General features: G+C 42.8%; 1 protein-coding gene across 1 annotated transcript in view; it reads right to left on the reverse strand.

Annotated features, from left to right (window-relative positions):
* Positions 1-3365: 3365 nt before the first annotated feature.
* KNL1 (kinetochore scaffold 1) overlaps positions 3366-21151 on the reverse strand; it is a 66439-nt gene continuing 48653 nt past the window's right edge. Inside the window, 9 exon segments of the mRNA XM_049781716.1 lie at positions 3366-3606; positions 4982-5104; positions 9174-9292; positions 9901-10010; positions 10378-10446; positions 15173-15276; positions 16602-16703; positions 19264-19303; positions 20284-20361. Of these exon segments, the coding sequence (XP_049637673.1) occupies positions 3495-3606; positions 4982-5104; positions 9174-9292; positions 9901-10010; positions 10378-10446; positions 15173-15276; positions 16602-16703; positions 19264-19303; positions 20284-20361 (857 nt within the window). The 3' untranslated portion in view covers positions 3366-3494.

The raw sequence follows: 21151 nt of genomic DNA on the forward strand, positions 1-21151 counted from the left end.
AGCCAGGAGTAACCCCTGAGCACTGCTGGGTGTGGCCCAAAAACAAACAAAAAAAAAAAAAAGAAAGAAAGAAAAAAAGAAAGACAAACGCTTTACCTCCATATTATATCTCTGGCTCCATGTTTTTTTTTTTAATTTTTTAACTGAAACCCAACTACAAACATGTCATAATCATGATGTTTAAACTAAGACACTATTATAAAAAAAATAAATTTTCAATCCATTTCTTCTTGTTTTTTCCCTCTTCTTTTTCTTCTTCCTCTTTCTAAGATAGATGAGATCGGGCACATTCAGGGTGGTATGGCTGTAGACTCCTCTTCCTTTCTTTCTTTTATTCTTCTTCCTCCTCCTCTTTCTTTTCTTCCTCCTCTTCTACTTCTTTCTCCTCTCCTTTCCCTTCTTCCTCTTCTTGTCTTTTTCCTTCTCGTCTTTTCCTTCTTCCCCTTTCTCCTCTTCTTCCTCTTCTTTTCTTCTTCCTCCTTTAATTCTTCCTCTTTTTCCTCTTTTCTTTTCTTACTATTCTTTGCCCTCTTCTTACTCTCCTTCCTCCTCTACTTTTTCAGAAGAAAAGGATGAATCCTTTTCATTTTTCTCCCTTTTCTATTTTTCACATTATTCTTACTCCTCTTTGCCTCATTCTTACTCTTCTTGACTTATTCTTCTTAAAATTCTTTTTTCTCCTCTTCCTGTTCTCACTCTTCCTCCAACTCCTCTTATTATTCTTGTTCTGGGTTTCTGGGACTTCATTGATTCCAATGTTGTTTCTGTTGAGTTTTGAGTTTCTCAGAAACTTCTATTTTCATCAGTTCACATTCTTTGAGTAGTTTAGACATTGTCTGATCATTTGCTTTAAAGTTCTCTTCCAATCTCTTCTGTTGTATGAAGATGTTCTGCATCTCATCCTCTGGCTCATTAACCCCATTTGCAGCTGTGCAGAGGTTTTCCATTGAGGTTCTCAATTCATAAGCCGAGTTTTTCAGACCTGTTATTTCAGTGTGAAAATTTCTAATTTCAGTCGTCAAATCCTCTTTTTTTTTTTTTGGTTTTTGGGCCACACCCAGCGGTGCTCAGGGGTTACTCCTGGCTGTCTGCTCAGAAATAGCTCCTGGCAGGCACGGGGGACCATATGGGACACCGGGATTCGAACCAACCACCTAGATTGGCTGCTTGCAAGGCAAATGCCGCTGTGCTATCTCTCCGGGCCCTCGTCAAATCCTCTTGATGCTTATTTGTGCTCCATTCAAGTCTATCGATGCTTTTTTTGAGCTCCCTGAACATCTTCCATAATTCTACTCTAAACATTTTGAGAGGATACCTGACTGTTTGGTACTTTTCAGATTATCAGAGCAGCCATCTTGATTCTTTAAATGGGGTTGTACTGCAAAATTTCCCCATTGTTATGGTTGTAGATTGCTTTTTACAATGTAGAGAAGTGGGGTTCAGGGGTTAAAAGATAAGCGAGGCCGCAAGACTAAGCAGAGCAGCCACGCTCCCCCGGTGTGGGTTCTAGAGAGATTGTGATCCTTGGTGTCTCTGGGCTGGCTCCCGAAGAAAGAAGGCAGAGAGCAGGGCAGCAGTCCTTTATGTCTTTGGGTGCCCAATCACACGGCAGAAATCGGCCCCACACTAATTGGGTGGAGACATCTTACCGGGTGTGGGTCCTGGAGAGATTATGATACTTGGTGTCTCTGTGTTAGCTCCCGCAGAAAGAAGCCCAAGAAGTCACTCTTAAAAAGGCCACTGATCCTTTGACTTTCCTGACTGGCTTGGCTTATTCTTTCTTTGTCGCTACCCTGCTTCTTCAGACCTGTCTGTTTAAGGAGTTAGAAACACGTAGGGTGAGCTCACAACTTGTGGATTTTTATTTTACAGTTTGGGGGATCATATGGGGTGCTGGGGATCAAACTCATGTCAACTATGTGCACGACAAATGCCCTACAAGCTGTGCTATTGCTCTGGCCCCAAGACATCTTTTTTTTTTGGGCGGGGGGGGGGTCATACCCGATAGGGCTCAGGGGTTACTCCTTGGCTCTACGTTCAGAAATCACTCCTGGCAGTCTCAGGGGGACCATATGGGATGCCGGGATTCAAACCACCATCCTTCTGCATGCAAGGCAAACACCTTACCTCCATGCTATCTGGCTCCCAAGACAACTTCTTTTGTGTCTTTTTTTTTTTTTTTTTTTTTTTTTTTTTGTGGTTTTTGGGTCACACCCGGCAGTGCTCAGGGGTTATTCCTGGCTCCAGGCTCAGAAATTGCTCCTGGCAGGCACGGGGGACCATATGGAACGTCAGGATTAGAACCGATGACCTTCTGCATGAAAGGCAAACGCCTTACCTCCATGCTATCTCTCCAGCGCCCTTTTGTGTCATTTTTGTTGATAAATCCATAACCATTCTGGACATCGAAGCATTTGACAATGCCCAGTACTTGGATTGCCAGCACTGGCTTGTCCTCCTGCCTCAGGGGTATCTTTGGTTGAGCTGTTTTCAGACTCTGAGTCTGGCTCATCATCCTTGGGTGATGTGTGTGTGTCTGGTTTAGTGCCAGTAGTGACTGGTACATTGTCAGCCCTGGAAAGGCCTTTAGATCGAGAACTCATCACCACTGGGAAGGCACCCCTTCCTTCTTGGGGTAATGTGTGACTGACACATGTACAGTCTAGAGCAGTGGTTGGCAACCTTTTTTTTCAGCTGAGCCAAATCTCGCCAAAACCACGATTGAAATTTATTTTGAGAGCCACACAGGGCGAGCACTGAAAGAGGCTAGGAGCAGAGTCCTGACTCCTGGAGCAGCTGCCCGGCACACAGAAGAGCCAAATTAAAAAGAGCCGCAGGTTGCCGACCACTGGGAGAGCAAGAAATATAGGTAGATGGATCAGAGCAACATGAAGCTGTTTTGAATGGAGGCCATGTGCTCTAATGTTCTGGTAAAGGGCACTGCATACTCAGTCCAGCTCGAGGGGGACGTCATGGTGATGATCCACCAGAGGGTCAAATCACCCCATGCACTTTATTTTCAACCCCCAGTGAACACATCTTAAGCAGGGTAGCCATGAAGAATTAATAAACCAAACTAGTCAAGAGAGAATCATGGAGTTGGTGGCTTCTCGTCTCATGGTCCCACCCAACCTCTTCTACCTTCTCCCCTCCCCCCCATTGAGTATCTTTTGTTTGCTTTTGTTTTGGGGCAATACCCAGTGATGTTCAGGGATTACTCCTGGCTCTGAACTCAGGAATCACTCCTGGAACTATATAATGGGTGACTATATAGGACGCCAGAAATTGAACCTAGGTCAGCTGTGTATAGTGCAAGCATCTACCCAATGACTAGATATTTAAAAAGTAATCAATATAAATTAATTGCAACATCATCTAAAGGAATTTTATTAAGTCTTATATAACAAAAATAAACAACAATGAAGATGCTGAAATATTACGAAGATTCTAAAATACTAATTAATATTAAGTATACTATGCTGTGGTCCATGGATCTAGTAGAAATTTCAATCTTGAAGCAGATCTTGGTAAATTTTCTTGACTACATTCTTCAAGTAGTTGTCCTCCAATGGTACTTTAGATAGAATGGCAGTGATTTGATCTTTGCTGAAAATAACAAAAAGTCAATTAGTTATCCTGGATATTTACTACTTTGTGGATTTTACATTTTAGAACCAGGACAATAGGCTGTCAGGGCCTAGCACATATAAGACATGTATTCTAGTTCGTTGAGCCTAAAAAAATTCTGTTTTAGAGGCCCTAAAGTTGTTCATTTGTGATTTAGACAAAGTTTATGGTTTCTATTTTAGTAGGATGAATAAAAAAGTAAAGCAAGTATAAAAGAATAGGCCGGGGCCGGGCGGTGGCGCTGGAGGTAAGGTGCCTGCGCTAGCCTAGGACGGACCACGGTTCGATCCCCCGGCGTCCCATATGGTCCCCCAAGAAGCCAGGAGCAACTTCTGAGCGCATAGCCAGGAGTAACCCCTGAGCATCACAGGGTGTGGCCCAAAAACCAAAAAAAAAAAAAAAAAAAAAAAAAAAGAATAGGCCAACATTTCCAGTGGCCATTGGAGATAATGATGAAGATTACTGAGTTTTTCTTCTTTTTTTTTGATTTTTGGGCTACACCCGGTGACCCTTGGGGGTTACTCCTGGCTATGCGCTCAGAAATCGCTCCTGGCTTGGGAGACTATCTGGGAGGGACACCGGGATCAAATCGAGGTCCATCCTGGGTCAGTCTCATGCAAGGCAAACAAACACCCTAAAGCTGCACCATTGCTCTGGCCCCAAGGTTACTGAATTTCAATGAAGCCATAGAGAAATGATCTTTGGTAATCACTATGATGAGATATAGTAACCAAATGGATATAGTATCCATTTGCTCAGGACTTTGTGCATTTTACTCTTTTCTTACTTACTATCAAAAAACAAATTAATATAGGTTAGAGCGGTAGTATAGTAGGCAGGGTGCTTGCCCTGCACATAGTAGACCTGGTTTAACTGTTGGAACCCCATGTAGTTACCCAAACCCCAGTAGGAGTAACCCTAGAGTTACAGATTCAGAGTAAGCCTTGAGCATAGCCAGGTATGGTCCAAAAACAACAAAATAGAAGAGAAAGCAATATAAAGCTTCAACTTTGGCTATCTGCAAGATAATAGTCTAGAGTTTTCCTACAAATCAAAATTCACTGTGATGTAAAATATTTAAAAGAAAACAAAATGGGGGCCGGGCGGTGGCACTAAAGGTAAGGTGCCTGCCTTGCCTGCGCTAACCTTGGACGGACCGCGATTCGATCCCCCGGTGTCCCATACGGTCCCCCAAGCCAGGAGCAACTTCTGAGCACATAGCCAGGATTAACCCCTGAGCGTTACTGGGTGTGGCCCAAAAACCAAAAAAAAAAAAAAAAAAAAAAAGAAAACAAAAAGAGCCTGAGAAGAGTTGCTAATACCAAATTTTATAAGCTTTCAAATATTTACTCACCCAATGTTTCCAATATGATTTTGAAAGGTGAAAGACAAGGGTATAGATGGATAATAAGCTGAGAGAGACAAAGTTATTTCGAACTTTGCAAATGCTTCAAAGCTGGAGAATAAAAGCTTCAATCTGTTAAAAACAAGAATTTAGATTAAAAAGACATAGCAGAAGACCCCCCCCAAAAGATACAGCAGAAGCCAAATTATAAAAAGTTAATAGGTAATTTATTCCATTGAAAGAAGTTCAGTGGCAGGTCAAACTATCTTTTGGCATAAGAAATTGGGATGGTTGTCAATCTTTTTTAATTTTTTTTTTTGGTTCACACCCAGCAGTGCTCAGGGGTTCCATATAGGATGCTGGGATTCAAACCACCGTCCCTGTGCATGCAAGACAAACGCCCTACCTCCATGCATTCTCTCCAGCCCCTGCTTGCTATTGGGGGGGGTAATTTTTGGTCACACCTGGCAGTGCTCAGGGGTTACTCCTGGCTCTAGGCTCAGAAATCACTCCTGGCAGGCTCAGGGACCATATAGGATGCCTGGATTCAAACCACCAACCTTCTGCATGCAAGGCAAACGCCTTACCTCCATGCTATCTCTGGTCCCAGTTATTATTCTTTTTTTTCCCCCAGTTGTTATTCTTCTTTTTTTTTTCTCTTTTTTTTTTTCTTTTCTTTTAAATGGGACGCCGGGGGATCGAACCTCGGTCCTTCCTTGGCTAGCGCTTGCAAGGCAGACACCTTACCTCCAGCGCCACCTACCCGGCCCCTTTTTATTCTTTTTCTCTTTTTTTTTTTTTCCAGTTGTTATTCTTGATTGGAAAAGAACATGGAGTTTCCTAGAACTGACAATGTCTGACCACTGATTTCAGTATTGAGTATAACTGATTACTGAAGTCATTTATCTGTGTAATTCCTATTTAAGTATACACTTCCCATTCAAGTAAAATATACTTAAAAAAAAAAAAAAAAAAAGATGGGCCCAGAGAGATAGCACAGCGGCGTTTGCCTTGCAAGCAGCCGATCCAGGACCAAAGGTGGTTGGTTCAAATCCCGGTGTCCCATATGGTCCCCCGTGCCTGCCAGGAGCTATTTCTGAGCAGACAGCCAGGAGTAACCCCTGAGCAATGCAGTATGGCCCAAAAAGAAAACAAAACAAAACAAAAAAGATATAACAGGCTGAAGAGAGAGCTAAAAGGGCTAAGCACGTTGGAGGCATGGGCATCACAGACTCTACCAGTGGGAGCCACCTCTGAGCAGAGGTGGTTTTATACTCTCCGCTACAGCCAGTATTCACGAAGCATTGAGCTTCTTAAGTGCAAGACTTGTATGTTGTCACTGGGGGTCACTCTAGTGCATCTACATGTGTACACACATTTACTCATCAGTGCTTGACCTCCTGGCTTGCATTCAGGTGTAGTAAGGCATTAAATTGCTTGCCACGCCAGGGCAACAGACAGCAAAGCTGCCAATAAGAAACTGCAGAGCTATTCAAATGTCTCCCTTTTTTCAAAGTAGTGAAGGAGAGTTTTGTGTTACATTTAGTAGTATTTAAGACACCTCTAAGGTTTCAGGGGACAAAATGTAGTGCTAGAAATCAAATTTGGGTCAGATGCATGCAAGACAAGTGCATTAGCCTTTGTACTATTTCTCTGTCTTTGCCCCTTTTCTTTTGCTTTTTTGGCCACACTTGTGATTCTCAGGCATTACTCCTGGCTATGCGCTCAGAAATCGCTCCCTGGCTTGAGGAACCATATGGGACCCTGGGGGATCAAACCGTAGTCCATCCTAGGTTAGCGCATGCAAGGCAAACACCTTACTGTTTGCACCACCGCTCCGGCCCCTTTCCCCAATTTTTAAAAAATAATTTCCTTTTTTTTGGGGTCACAACCAGTATACTCATTCAGGCTGCTGGGAATCAAACCAGGTTTGGGTGTAAGTTAAGTACCAAACCTGTTTGGTATTATTTACTGTTAAATTATTTATTGATTTATTTACTACTAAAGGAAGTAACTTTCTCCTCAAAATTCAGACATTTGGGGCTAGAATGAGAGAATAGTGGTTAGGGTGCAATAAACAGAACAAAAAGCTAAGCCTTGGGGCCAGAACAATAATAAAGTGGGCAAGGTATTTGCCTTGCATGCTTCTGACTCAGGTTTGACTCTCCAGCACCCCATATGGTACCCAAAGCCAGCCAGGAGTGATTCCCTAGCTCTGAGTACCACTGGGTAGAACCCCAACACAAACAAATAAACAAACATTTAAGCTTTAATCTCCAGAATTTTTTTCTTTTTCTTTTTGTTTTTTTTGGGTCATACCCAAAACCCCGGCAGTGCTCAGGGGTTACTTCTGGCTCCACACTCAGAAATCGCTTGATTTCTGCCAGCTCGAGCTGGCAGGCACGGGGGACCATATGGGATGCCGGGATTCGAACCAATGACCTTCTGCATGAAAGGCGAACGCCTTACCTCCATACTATCTCTCTGGCCCCTATCTCCAGATTTCTAATTGTAAACTTTGAAATACAGTCACTGCAAATTTAATTAGGTAAGATGAGGTTCTACTGGAATAGAGCAGGCTCCTAAAGCAAGACTGGTATCTTTACAAAAAGGGGAAATTAGGAACCAGAGATAGTATAGGGATTAAGGCATATCTAAATGTGGCTGACCCTGGTTTGATCCCCAGCACCACATGGTCCTCTCTAAGCACCACCAGAAGTAATGCCTGAGCCTAGAGCCAGGAGTGGACCCTTATCTATTACCAAGCATAGGCTAACTCACACACCACCACACTGCAAAAAAAATTAGGGGTGGGGAGGTGGAGTAATAGCACAGCGATAGGGTGTTTGCCTTGCATGCAGCTGACCCAGGACCAACCCAGGTGTGATCCCTGGTACCCCATATGGTCCTCCCCAGCATACCAGGAGCAATTTCTGAGTGAAGAGCCCGGAGTAACCCCTGAGCATCACTGGGTGTGCCCTAAAAACCAAAACAAACAAAAAGCACCCAAAATTTTTTTAACATGAACTTGCACGCAGGAATAACATTCTTTAAATATATTGGAATTACAGGGACCTGTAGGAAGAGCATAGTGATATAAAGGGTTTGCTTTGCAAGCATATAATCACATGTTCAAATCTTTGGTGTCCCACAAGTGTGACCTTGAAACTGGATATAAGAGTCTAAATGAGTGCTTGTGATCCTCTGTACCATCAGTAATTTTTTTTTTTTTTTTGGGTCACACCTGGCAGTGCTCAGGGGTTACTCCTGGCTCTATGTTCAGAAATCGCTCCTGACAAGGTCGGGGGACCATATGGGATGCCAGGATTCGAACCACTGTCCTTCTGCTTGAGAGGCAAATGCTCTACCTCCATGCTATCTCTCTGGCTACCATCAGCAATTTTTAGCCAGATTAATCCAGGTGTACATGAACAATAAAATAAGGAGTATGACTTGTCACATACATATAAGCACTGCAGAAATTCCTGATGAACACAACCATATTACACCAAATTAAACCATAATATGGTAAGAGTTTGAGCACCGAGTGTACAAGCAACACAATGAAAGAATAAACTTTATTGAACATGTTGGGTGAGTTGAACGCTTGATCATCAAAACACCATCAATGAAGGGAAGGGTAGAAGTGAGGGAATAGTAATAAAAACTAGATATTAGAGTTCTATATTTACAAGCTAAGAAACACCTGGCATCCTATATGGTCCCCTGAGGCTGCCAGGAGTGATTTCTGAGCGTAGAGCCAGGAGTAAACCCTGAGCACTACCAGGTGTGACCCCCCAAAAAACAAAACAAAAAACAAACAAAAAAAACAAAACAAACAAACAAAAAGCCTTGTGAATCAAAGCTTGGTGTTGTTGGCTCCTTGGCAGAATATGTTTAGCCATTGAGGATTAAAATTCAATCTCTGGCACTGCCCCACATACTAAGTGAACCAGCAGCACCTTCATTGTGGAATCTCCAGTGCCTGTGATAAACTGTGTCAAATGCCAAAACTGCAAACACCACAGCTGAAGAAGTACCACCACTGATAACTGCAACCAAGTAAGTGCAGCCTTTCAGTCACTATAACAACAGAAAGAGGAAGAGGAAAATAAAACTGAAAGACAATATATTTCTACTATTCAAGTCACCCGGGTTGTGATTGTTTTTTACAACCATCCTAGGAAAGTAATATACTTACTCAGTATTATTTACATCTATGTTCATAAGACTATAGTGTGGTCCCCATCTCTTTAAAAACTCAATCTCTTTTCCAAGCAATCTGCAATGACTCACTATTAAAGATATTTCTTGAAGCATCTTGGAAGACAAACACATACACACAAAGAAATAATTAAACCACTTTACTGATTAGTGATTATTTTATAAAGAAAATAACAATATTTCAATATATTTATACTTTTAGGATCCATTGAAATTTGAAATATTACTGCTGCTTTCTTTTGGACAGATAACAATTTTCTTTTTTTTTTTTTTTTTTTTTGTTTTGTTTTTGGGTCACACCCGGCAGTGCTCAGGGGTTACTCCTGGCTGTCTGCTCAGAAATAGCTCCTGGCAGGCACGGGGGACCATATGGGACACCGGGATTCGAACCAACCACCTTTGGTCCTGGATCGGCTGCTTGCAAGGCAAACACCGCTGTGCTATCTCTCCGGGCCCCAGATAACAGTTTTCCTTTAAATACTTCACTCAGGGGTCAGAGTGATAGCACAGCAGTAGGGCATTTGCCTTGAATGCTGCCGACCTGGGACAAACCCAGGTTCGAGCTCCGGCATTCCATACAGTCCCCAGAGCCTGCCAGGAGTGATTTCTGAATGCAGAGCCATGAGTAACCCGAGTGCAGTGGGGTGTGGCCAAATACCTCCCTAAAAGGCCCCAAAACAAATAATATTTCACTCAGAATTTACCTTGGGTACATGATGCTGGGTTATACACTTCTTTTTCCAGAATTCCTGATCCTCAATGTACTGAAAAATAAGTTTATGAACTAAAAGAGATGAAGAAGGAGCTTCATTCTCTAAGGAAGGGAAAAAAAAAAAGAGTAAAGTATTATTTACATATCTATCTTTACATTCTTCTCTTCTATTTTTTTTTTTTTTGCCACACTCAAGCAATATTAAGACATACTGCCAGCTTTTCAAGTGGTGCTCAGCAGACCATGTGGTGGTGGGAACCGAACTAGGGAATTCTATATGCAAGACTGAATGTCCCCAGAACCTTAATATTTTATAGAGGGGCTATAAATATTCCTTGTGAGGCTTAGGGAACATTTGGAGTGCCAGGGATTGAACCTAGGTTGTCCACATGCAGAGCAAAAACATTATCTACTACACCATCTCTCTGGCCACAATTTATTTTTAGTTGTTTAAATGTTTAGAACTTACCATCTAATAGAGACTGAAAACTTAGGTCAGTGATCTTCCTACAAAACTTGTCCAAGAAAGGGAGACCAACTAGAAAGAATAAAATAGGACATTATTACATTTTCTTATTTTTTTGTTTTTGTTTTTGGGCCACACCTGTTGACACTCAGGGGTTACTCCTAGCTATGCACTTAGAAATCGCTCCTGGCTTGGGGAACCATATGGGATGCTGGCGGAATCAAACCATGGTCTGTCCTAAGCTAGTGCGGGCAAGATAGATGCCTTACCACTTGTGCCACTGCTCCGGCCCAAGGACAATATTACTTTGTATTGTGATTTTTTTTTTTTTTTTGCTTTTGGGCCACACCCGGTGACACTCAGGGGTTACTCTTCCTGACTATGTGCTCAGAAATCACTCCTGGCAGACTGGGGGGAATTGAACCTGGGCTGACTGCATGCAAGGCAAACACCCTATTACTGTGCTATCACTCCGGCCCCAAATGTATATTCTTGAAACATGCATGCATTCTGTATATGCTAATGGATCTCTTATACTGCTAAATTTTCATTAGCAAGTATGTGAAGGATATTTAAGCAATAAACATATTAATACAATTATTAAATCATCTTCCTTTAGAGGCTGAAGTGATAGCACAATGGTTAGGGTGTCAAACCCAATTCAGTTGCATGCAAGGCAAATGCCCTATTGCTGTACATTGTACTACCCCTTGATGAGTATTGTTGTTTTCTTTTTGGTTTTTGGGCCACACCCGGCAGCACTCAGGGGTTACTCCTGGCTCTGTGCTCAGAAATAACTCCTGGCAGGCTTGGGGGACCATCTGGCATTTTGGAGTTCGAACCACCATCTGTCCTGGATCAGCTGCATGCAAGACTAATGCCCTACTGCTGTGCTACCTCTCCGGCCCTTAATGAGTATTTTTATGTGGTAGGCACTGTACATATAATAATGAAATAAACAGATATGATCAATCTACGCTCTCAAGAATGTTACAGTTAAGGACATCTTACTATTAAGTATAAACTGGGGCTAGAGTGATAGCACAACAGGTAGAATGTTTGTCTTGCACAAGGCTGACCTGGGATCAATTCAGGAGTGATCCCTGAGTACAGAGTGAGGAAGTAACCCCACGGGATCAAAGAGATAGCATGGAGGTAGAGGTAGGGAGTTTGCCTTGCATGCAGAAGGACAGTGGTTTGAATCCCAGCATTTCATATGGTCCCCCGAGCCTGCCAGGAGCGATTTCTGAGTGTAGAGCCAGGAGTAACCCCTGAGTGCTGCTGGATGTGACCCAAAAACCAAAGAATAAAAAAAAAAAAAAAGGGAAGTAACTCCTGAGTACTGCCGGATGTGGCCCCAAAATCAAACCAATAGAAACAAATTAAAGTACAAACTGTGATAAATATTAGAAACAACGAGGGCCCGGAGAGATAGCACAGCGGTGTTTGCCTTGCAAGCAGCCGATCCAGGACCAAAGGTGGTTGGTTCGAATCCTGGTGTCCCATACGGTCCCCCGTGCCTGCCAGGAGTAACCCCTGAGCACCGCTGGGTGTGGCCCAAAAACCAAAAAAAAAAAAAAAAAAAAAAAAAAAAAAGAAACAACGAGAATATGTAACCAAGGCAAGAAGCAAAAGGAATGAATAAAACAGGGAGTAGCCATAACTACAGCAAAGCAGGTAGGATGTTGCTTTGCACAAAAAACCCAGGTTCAATTCTTTTTTTTTTGGAGGGGGAGGTCACGCCTGGCATTGCTCAGAGGTTACTCCTGGCTCTACACTAAGAAATCGAACCTGGCAGGCTCAGGGGACCATATGGGATGCTGGGATTCGAACCACTGTCTGTCCTGGATTGGCAGCGTGCAAGACAAATGCCCTACCACTGTGCTATCTTTCCGGTCCCTCAGGTTCAATTCTTGGCATTCTAAGTTTGTTCCCTGGAGCATACCTGGTGTGGCCCAACTCCCCACCCCAGCCCCCTAAAATGTCATGAAAAATATCGAGAAAGGAATAATTCATTTGTTAATCAATCTTAAAAATCTATTTATTTATTTATCTATTTATTTTTATTTTGGCTATACTCAGTGGTATTCCAGAATTTTTTGTGTTGCAGAACAGGAAATCATGTATGTCATCTGGTTGAATAATCTCACTACTTTAGTTCTCCCTTTTTCAATTTTTGTTTTTTAAACAGCTCGCAATGCTCTGGACTACCCCTAGCTCATTCAGGATTAGCTCCTGGCAGCATTGGGGGGCCATCTAGGGTGCCAGGTCAAATTCAGATCAGACACATACAAAGGCAAATGTACTACTACCCATTATACTATCACTTCGACCCCAATGGTGTCTTTTTTTAAAAGCATTCTATTTATTTAAATTATTCTCTATTATTAATACATTAGTTTATTTATAGGTTAAATATTTTAATCATTTGTCTAAGAATAGTCTATTCCTGATTAATCTAAAGGTAATAATTACAGGTCAAATTTCCAAGAATCACTATTAGCTACAAGAAAGAACTGGAGGGGCCGGAGAGATAGCATGGAAGTAAGGCGTTTGCCTCTCATGCAAAAGGTCATCGGTTCGAATCCTGGCGTCCCATATGGTCCCCCGTGCTCGCCAGGAGCGACTTCTGAGCATGGAGCCAGGAGTAACTCCTGAGCACTGCCGGGTGAGACCCAAAAACCAAAAAAAAAAAAAAAAAAACAAAGAACTGGAGAGGACAATAAGTTCAGAAAAATCAATTGTAATGTCAGTATAGTCATCTAGTTGATAATTATTAATAGACGAGGTAAAGAAAATTGTTTGTTTGTTTGTTTTTTGGTTTTTTGGGCCACACCCGTTTGACGCTCAGGGGTTACTCCTGGCTATGTGCTCAGAAATCGCCCCTGGCTTGGGGGGACCATATGGGACGCCGGGGGATCGAACCGCGGTCCGTTCCTTGGTAGCGCTTACAAGGCAGACACCTTATCTCTAGCGCCACCTTCCCGGCCCTTTTTTGTTTGTTTGTTTGTTTGTTTTTTGGTGTTAAAGAAAATTGAATGATTATTAAGAAATTAAGAATCAGATAATAGGGGCTGGAGCAATAGCAGAGGGGTAGGGCCTTGCACTTTCCTTGCACGTGGCTGACCCAGGATGGACCTGGGTTCAATCTCCAGCATTCCATGTGGACTCCAGAGCTTGCCAGGGGTAATTTCTGAGTGCATAGCCAGGAGTAACCCCTGAGTGTCACCAGGTATGGCCCAAAAACAAAACAAAACAAACAAACAAACAAAAATCAGCTCACTCAGCAGAAGTGCATGTTTTGCATGCAAGAAGCCCGTGGGGAGACGTTTCAATCCCTAGGACCACATGGGATGAACCCCAGCAAGGAACAGGAGGCCCAAAAGCAAATTGAAATTCAGCCTTTGAAGAAGCAAAAATGGGGCCGGAGAGATAGCATGGAGGTAAGGCATTTGCCTTTCATGCAGAAGGATGGTGGTTCGAATCTCGGCATCCCATATGGTCCCCTGAGCCTGCCAGGAGCGATTTCTGAGCATAGAGCCAGGAATAATCCCTGAGCGCTGCCGCGTGTGACCCAAAAATGTAAAGCAAAAAAAAATATTTTTTCGTTTTTGGGTCACACCTGGCAGTGCTCAAGGGTTACTCCTGGCTTTACGCTCAGAAATCGCTCCTGGGGGTGGCGAGGTGGTGCTAGAGGTAAGGTGTTTGCCTTGCAAGTGCTAGCCAAGGAAGGACTGCGGTTCGATCCTCCGTTGTCACATATGGTACCCCCAAGCCAGGGGCAATTTCTGAGTACTTAGCCAGGAATAACCCCTGAGCATCAAATAGGTGTGGCCCAAATAACCAAAAAAAAAAAAAAAAAAAAAAAAGAAATCGCTCCCGGCAGGCTCAGGAGTCCATATATGATACAGGAAATTGAACCCAGGTCTGTCCTGGGTCAGCCACGAACCACCGTTCTTCTGCATGCAAGGCAAATGCCAGACCTCCACGCTATCTCTCCTGTCCCCCCAAAAATTTTTAGTTGGGGATTGGGACACATCTCTTCAGGGCCTACTCCTAGAACACTGGCCTGGGGTAGCTCATGACATTGCTTAGTGCCATGTGGTGCCAGTGATAATATCTGGGCTTCCCATATACAAAACATGCGCTCCAGCTCTTTTTTTTTTTTTTTTTGGTTTTTGGGCCACACCCGGCAGTGCTCAGGAGTCACTCCTGGCTGTCTGCTCAGAAATAGCTCCTGGCAGGCACGGGGGACCATATGGGACACCGGGACTCGAACCAACCACCTTTGGTCCTGGATCGGCTGCTTGCAAGGCAAATGCCGCTGTGCTATCTCTCCGGGCCCGCGCTCCAGCTCTTAGAGCTATCTCTCTGGCCCAAAGATTGGAAATTTTTTTGCTCTGTTTTGGGTAGAGCAGTGCTCTACAGCTTATTCCTGGCTCAGCACTCAGATATTGGATATCCTGGTGAGCTTTGGGTACCCTTAGGGGTGTCAGGGACCAAACTCAGATTAATCATGTGCAAGGCAAGTACCTACATGTTGTACTATCAAGCAGGACTTTGAATTTGTGGGGAGTTTGGGCTACCCCCATCAGTGCTCAGGGACTACTCCTGGCCTTGTGTTCAGAGATTGCTTTTGGCAGTTCTTGGGTGACCATATGCTATGCCAGGTCTGAACCTGGGCCAGCTGCAAACAAAGCATGAACCTTAATCCCTGTACTCCATCTCTGGCACAGATTTGCGTTTTTGAGTTAGTCATACTTATTTTGCAAAAGAGTATCTCAATTTTGCTACTTACCATCTGTCTCTCCAAAGATTATGGTGAGTTCTATTGTGTCGTAAAGAAAGGTGAATACAGCTTGATCATCGCTCCATTCAGTAATATCCCACTCAGATGATGAGCTAAAGAGAAATAACATCACCTCCAAATTATTTTTCTAATAAAAAAGAAGACACACTTCTTTTTTTTTTTTTTTTTTTTTTTTGGTTTTTGGGCCACACCCAGCGGTGCTCAGGGGTTACTCCGGGCTGTCTGCTCAGAAATAGCTCCTGGCAGGCACGGGGGACCATATGGGACACCGGGATTTGAACCAACCACCTTTGGTCCTGGATCGGCTGCTTGTAAGGCAAACGCTGCTGTACTATCTCTCCGGGCCCCGAGACCCAACTTCTAATATCACCCAAATAGCCAGTAGAAATTCTGTGTATATGTATGTGTTTATTTCCAAAGATCAAAATGAAGGCCTTGCACATGTAAGGCATATATTCTACCAATGAGCAATATACCCGGCACTTGGGGTTCAAGAGGCCATATGGAATGCTGGGGATTGAACAAGGGTTAGTTATGTCAAGACAAGAACCCTACCCACTGTACATCTCTCTAGACCGATTATATTTTAATTCAAATATAAAAATGTAGTTTTCCAAAAAACATAAAAATAAATGTAGTATTACAGATTTGAGAGAAGTAAAACTCAATTCATTCATGACTTGTAGGTTAGAGAAAAACTAAAACTAGGCAATATTAGGGGCCAGAGAAATAGAACAGCAGGTAGGGCATTTCCTCGGCACCCCATATGGTCTCTGGAGCCTGCCAGGAGTAATTTCCTTTTTTTTTTTTTTGGTTTTTGGGCCATACCCTGCGATGCTCAGGGGTTATTCTTGGCTTGGGGGACCATTTGGAATGCCAGAGATCAAATCCAGGTCTGTCCTGGGCAGCCACGTGCAAGACAAATGCCCTACTGCTGTGCCATCGCTCAGTCCACCAGGAATAATTGCAGGGTATGGCCCAAAGACCTAAAATCAGGGGTCTCAAACTTGCGGCCGATGGGCCGCAAACGGCCCTCGTACAACATTTTGTGGCCCTGCCCTAAAGGAATCTTTTTTTGTTTTGTTTTGTTTTAGTTGTTTGGGTCACACCCCCCAATGTTCAAGGCTTACTACTGACTTTGCACTCAAGGATCACCCCGACTTTGCCTCCTGTGGCCTGCAGGTAAATTGAGTTTGAGACCCCTGCCTAAAACAAAAACAATAAAACACCTATGCAATCTGTTGTATGTAGCTTTCCTACTTAGTATAGAGTTCAGTGCATTAATTCCTTCTGAGGCTATATTATATATGATAGGTCACAAACCGATATTCACTATAAAAACATATCAAATGTTGTACTGAGTTTAGACAGCCAAACAAGATAATAGGATAAAACAAATAATACCACTTTTCCTTACCTTACATGATCCAGTAATTCATTAATTTTACTTGCTTGTTTTTGTATAGAGTCTGTTTGTTCAAGGATTTGTGCTTTCTGAAGCTCAAGTTCTGAAAAATTTCTGCAAATAAAACCAAACATTTACAGGAATAAGACCTTTGATTTGGTGAATAACATTCATTTTTGTATTCTTAGTCTTCTCTTAAACATTAAGCAAGAAGTAGAGGTCTATAAAAGAAAGATATAAATCAATGAGTCTCAATTTGGGATCCATGAAAATATCCTTGAAGTGAGCATATCCTTTAAGATTAAAAACATAAAAAGGTCCATCTTGGGCTAGAGATAGTACAGGTGGGTAAGTTACTTGCCTTGTATGTGTATGACCACAGTTTTTTTTTTTTTTTTTGGTTTTTGGGCCACACCCGGTGACGCTCAGGGGTTACTCCTGGCTATGCGCTCAGAAGTCGCTCCTGGCTTGGGGGACCATATGGGACGCCGGGGGATCGAACCGCGGTCCGTCTCCTAGGCTAGCGCAGGTAAGGCAGGCACTTTACCTCGAGCGCCACCGCCCGGCCCCGTATGACCACAGTTTAATCTCAAGCTCTGCCTGTGGTTCTCTATGCACAGAACAGAGCCCTTTAGCACAACCAAATGTACCCCAAACTGCCAAATTCTAATCCCTCCCTATACATAGTGTAAACCAAGTCATGACATATTGTTGGTACGTATATTTAGTTTTATTTATTAGCACTAAATAGAACTGTGCTTTGTTAGCCTAATTTTGCAAGCATCAACTTAATTTCAGTCAAACATTATTAACTATCAAGTTAATGTTAAGTGGAATGTCATTGATTTTGACGTTTTTGTTTTTATTTTTTCTTTTGTTTTCTGGCCGCACCAGGCAGCACTCATGTCTTACTCCTGATTCTGTGTTTAGGGATCAATCCTGGTGGGCTCAGGGGACCAAACAGGGTATTATAATTGAATCTGGGTTGGGTTGAGAAACAATCCATCGACCCTTTGTACTATCTCTCTGGCTTGATTATTTTTGTCTTGTGTTTAAATAAGAGCCATGAAACTTAAAGCTCATTTTATATCTACTTATACTTGTTTAAAAAAGTTGATGCTGGGGCTGGCGAGGTGGCGCTAGAGGTAAGGCGTCTGCCTTGCAAGCGCTAGCCAAGGAAAGATCGCGACCGCGGTTCGATCCCCGGCGTCCCATATGGTCCCCCCAAGCCAGGGGCAATTTCTGAGCACTTAGCCAGGAGTAACCCCAGAGCATCAAACGAGTGTGGCCCGAAAAACCAAAAAAAAAAAAAAAAAAAAAAAAAAAGTTGATGCTAGCTAGTATAGCAGGTAAAGAGCTTACCTAACACGTGACAAAACCAGATTCAATTCCTGGCATCCTATGTGGTCACCTGATCACCACCAGGAGTGACCCTTGAGTGCAGAACTAGGAGTAAGCTCTGAGATTACTGGTGAGGCCCCAAAATAAATGAACATGTCAAAAAACATGTCAAATGAGCCGAAGAGATAGCACAGCGGTAGGGCATTTGCCTTGTATGTGGCCAACCTAGGAGGGACTTAGTTCAATTCCCAGCATCTCAAGTGGTCCTCCAGCCTATCAGGGAGATTTCTGAGTGCAGACCCATGAGTAACACCTGAGCACCTCCTGGTATGGCCCAAAAACCAATCAATCAATCAATAACTAAAGTTTAAAAAATATGCCAAAAAGGGTGCTAGATTTTATCTCATTAAAAGAATCCTGGGGCTGGAGAGATAGCATGGAGGTAAGGCATAAGGTATGCCTTTCATGCAGAACATCATTGGTTCAAATCCCAGCATCCCATATGGTCCCCCGTGCCTGCCAGGAGTGATTTCTGAGCGTGGAGCCAGGAGTAACCCCTGAGCACTGCCAGGTGTGACCCCTCCAAAAAAAAAAAATCCTTATATTATATATATATATATATATATATATATATACACACACATAATCCTTAGTTAAACAAATTAGTATGACAAACCCTTAGTTACTAATATTTGGCCAGAGTGCTCAAAATGGTAGAGCACATGCTTTGCATGTAGGAGCCCTAGCTTCCTTGGCACCACTGGTTCCCTGGACATGCTCTGTGTAGCCTAAAAATAAAAACAAAAGAATTCCTAAATATCAAAGCATATTATTATTCAATCTTGACAAATATTGCCTTAATCGCTATGGAGAATGCTAATGAATTTATCACATGATCTCAATGGGAAAGTTTGGACTTGATTCCTGAATCACCTGGGCTCCTGAGCACAGCAAGGAATAGCCTCTGAGCTATCACCAAATGGACCCAGGGGCAAGAACAACAGTACAATGGGCAGGGTGATTGCCTGCCCAGAGTCAGGAATAAGCACTGAGTACCACAGAGCGTGGCCCTCTAAACAAACTAAATAAAGTGAAACTAAAAAAGATAAAATATAAACAAAAGAAGTATTGGTTTGGGTTATAAATATTATATGGGTTATAAATATTAAATGATTAGAACTATTACACAACAATTAAATTCAAAGGAGAATAGAAACCTTGAGTCGGCCTCAGTTAATACTCATGTCCCAGTCTTGCCAGCATCTGGAGTTAAGTAGTCATTTATTTTTGTGACCTTTATAGCATGTTTTTTAATAGTAATCTGAAGGCTAACCTTTGAAGTTCTTCTTCTTTAGTTTTCAGTTGTTCCAGTTCTTTGAAAAGAAAAACATAAAAACATGTTAGAATGGACAATTAAATTTTTTTTTTTTTGTTTATGAGTCACATTTAGCAGTGCTCAGAGCTTACTCCTATAGTAGAGGGATATATGGGGTGACAGGGATGGAGTTTGGATCAGTGAGACAAATGCTCTGCCCTCTGCACTATCACTCCAGCTCTTACATTAAATATTTCTATAGAAGTCTACAAAAATATAGGGCTAGAGAAATAGTATAGTTCGCAGGTGCTTGTCTTGCAAGCAGCTCACCTTTTTCAATCGCTGGCTCTATATGGTGCCATGTAAACTTGCCAGATCTCTGAGTCCTATTTGAATATTTCTCAAGATTGAATTCTGAGGGGCCAGAGAACTTAATTGCCTTGTCCAGAGAACAGTGGTGTTTGCTTTGCAAGCAGCCGACCCAGGATCTAAGGTGGTTCGTTTGAATCCTGGTGTCCCATATGGTCCCTGCCAAGAGCTATTTCTGAGCAGATAGCCAGGAGTAACCTCTGAGCACCGTCGGGTGTGGCCCCCCCCAAAAAAAGAAAGAATGAATTCTGAGCACAGCCAGGAGTGGCCCCCAAACAAAAAAAAAGGGTAGGTGGGTAAAGGTTTTTGTAGATTTGTTTGGGGGCCACTCTTGGCTGTGCTCAGAATTCATTCTTTCTTTTTGTGTCTATCACAATCCCACCTATGGATGTGAGGGCAATCTGGCAACATCTATCACTCTTTTGATCTCGAGGGTTGCTTTGGCTAATCTGGCTGGCAAGGCAGGTGTCCCCTTCATAACTCACTGCTCCATGAGTGTCCCTCCCAAAACTGTGCACTCTTGCCATTGAGAATGGCCTTCCCAGAATAGGAATGAACCACTCTTCTGTTGAGGAGATACGTAGCTGTGCTCCCCTGCTAAAACATCTGAACCAGCTCCCACAGTCCCACCTAAATATATAAAATTATATATTAGAATAGGCCAATTACCTTTCTCAGCAGCTCTCATTTCAGAATCCCATTCTTCTATAGTATTGAATTTCTCTTCACAGTCCAAATCCTTAGTTACTAAAGTAGACAATATATATTAGTATAACTCACTAAAAAGTAAAGATTTATCTGCTATATAATCACTCTGACCCTCACATTATTCTTTCTTAAACATAGCAGCTCAATAATTTATTTATTTATTTATTTTGGTTTTTGGGCCACACCCAGCGGTGCTCAGGTTACTCCTGGCTGCCTGCTCAGAAATAGCTCCTGGCAGTCACGGGGGACCATATGGGACACCGGGATTCAAACCAACCAAACCACCTTTGGTCCTGGATCGGCTGCTTGCAAGGCAAACGCTGGTGTGCTATCTCTCCGGGCCCTCAATAATTTCTTAACTTCATACATTTAATCCTGAACCCATATCCAGTCTCTACACTGAAAATTGTAGTAGAGTACTCAACCTAACAAACTGATTAAAGACACAAAAAACTAAGTGTTCACTAATGTTTTCCTTTTTCCTTTTTTTTAAATTTTAGGGCCACATCCAACTGTGCGCAAGGCCAACTACTGGCAGTACTGGGAAGACCATATGAGGTGCTGGAGTTCAAACCTGGATCAGGTATATGCAACCCAATATGCTTAATCTTCAGCCTGAGTGTTCACTATTTTTCTTTTCTTTTTTAAATTTAGTGTTTTGGGTCACACCCGGCAGTGCTCAGGGGTTACTCCTAGCTTTATGCTCAGAAATCACTCCTGGCAGGCATGGGGGACCCTAGGGGATGCAGGAATTCAAACCACCGTCCTTCTGCATGCAAGGCAAATGCCTTACCTCCATGCTATCTCTCCGGTCCAGTATTCACTATTG

This window comes from Suncus etruscus, chromosome 10 (genome assembly GCF_024139225.1).
Source record: "Suncus etruscus isolate mSunEtr1 chromosome 10, mSunEtr1.pri.cur, whole genome shotgun sequence".
In the NCBI taxonomy this organism is placed as follows: domain Eukaryota; kingdom Metazoa; phylum Chordata; class Mammalia; order Eulipotyphla; family Soricidae; genus Suncus; species Suncus etruscus.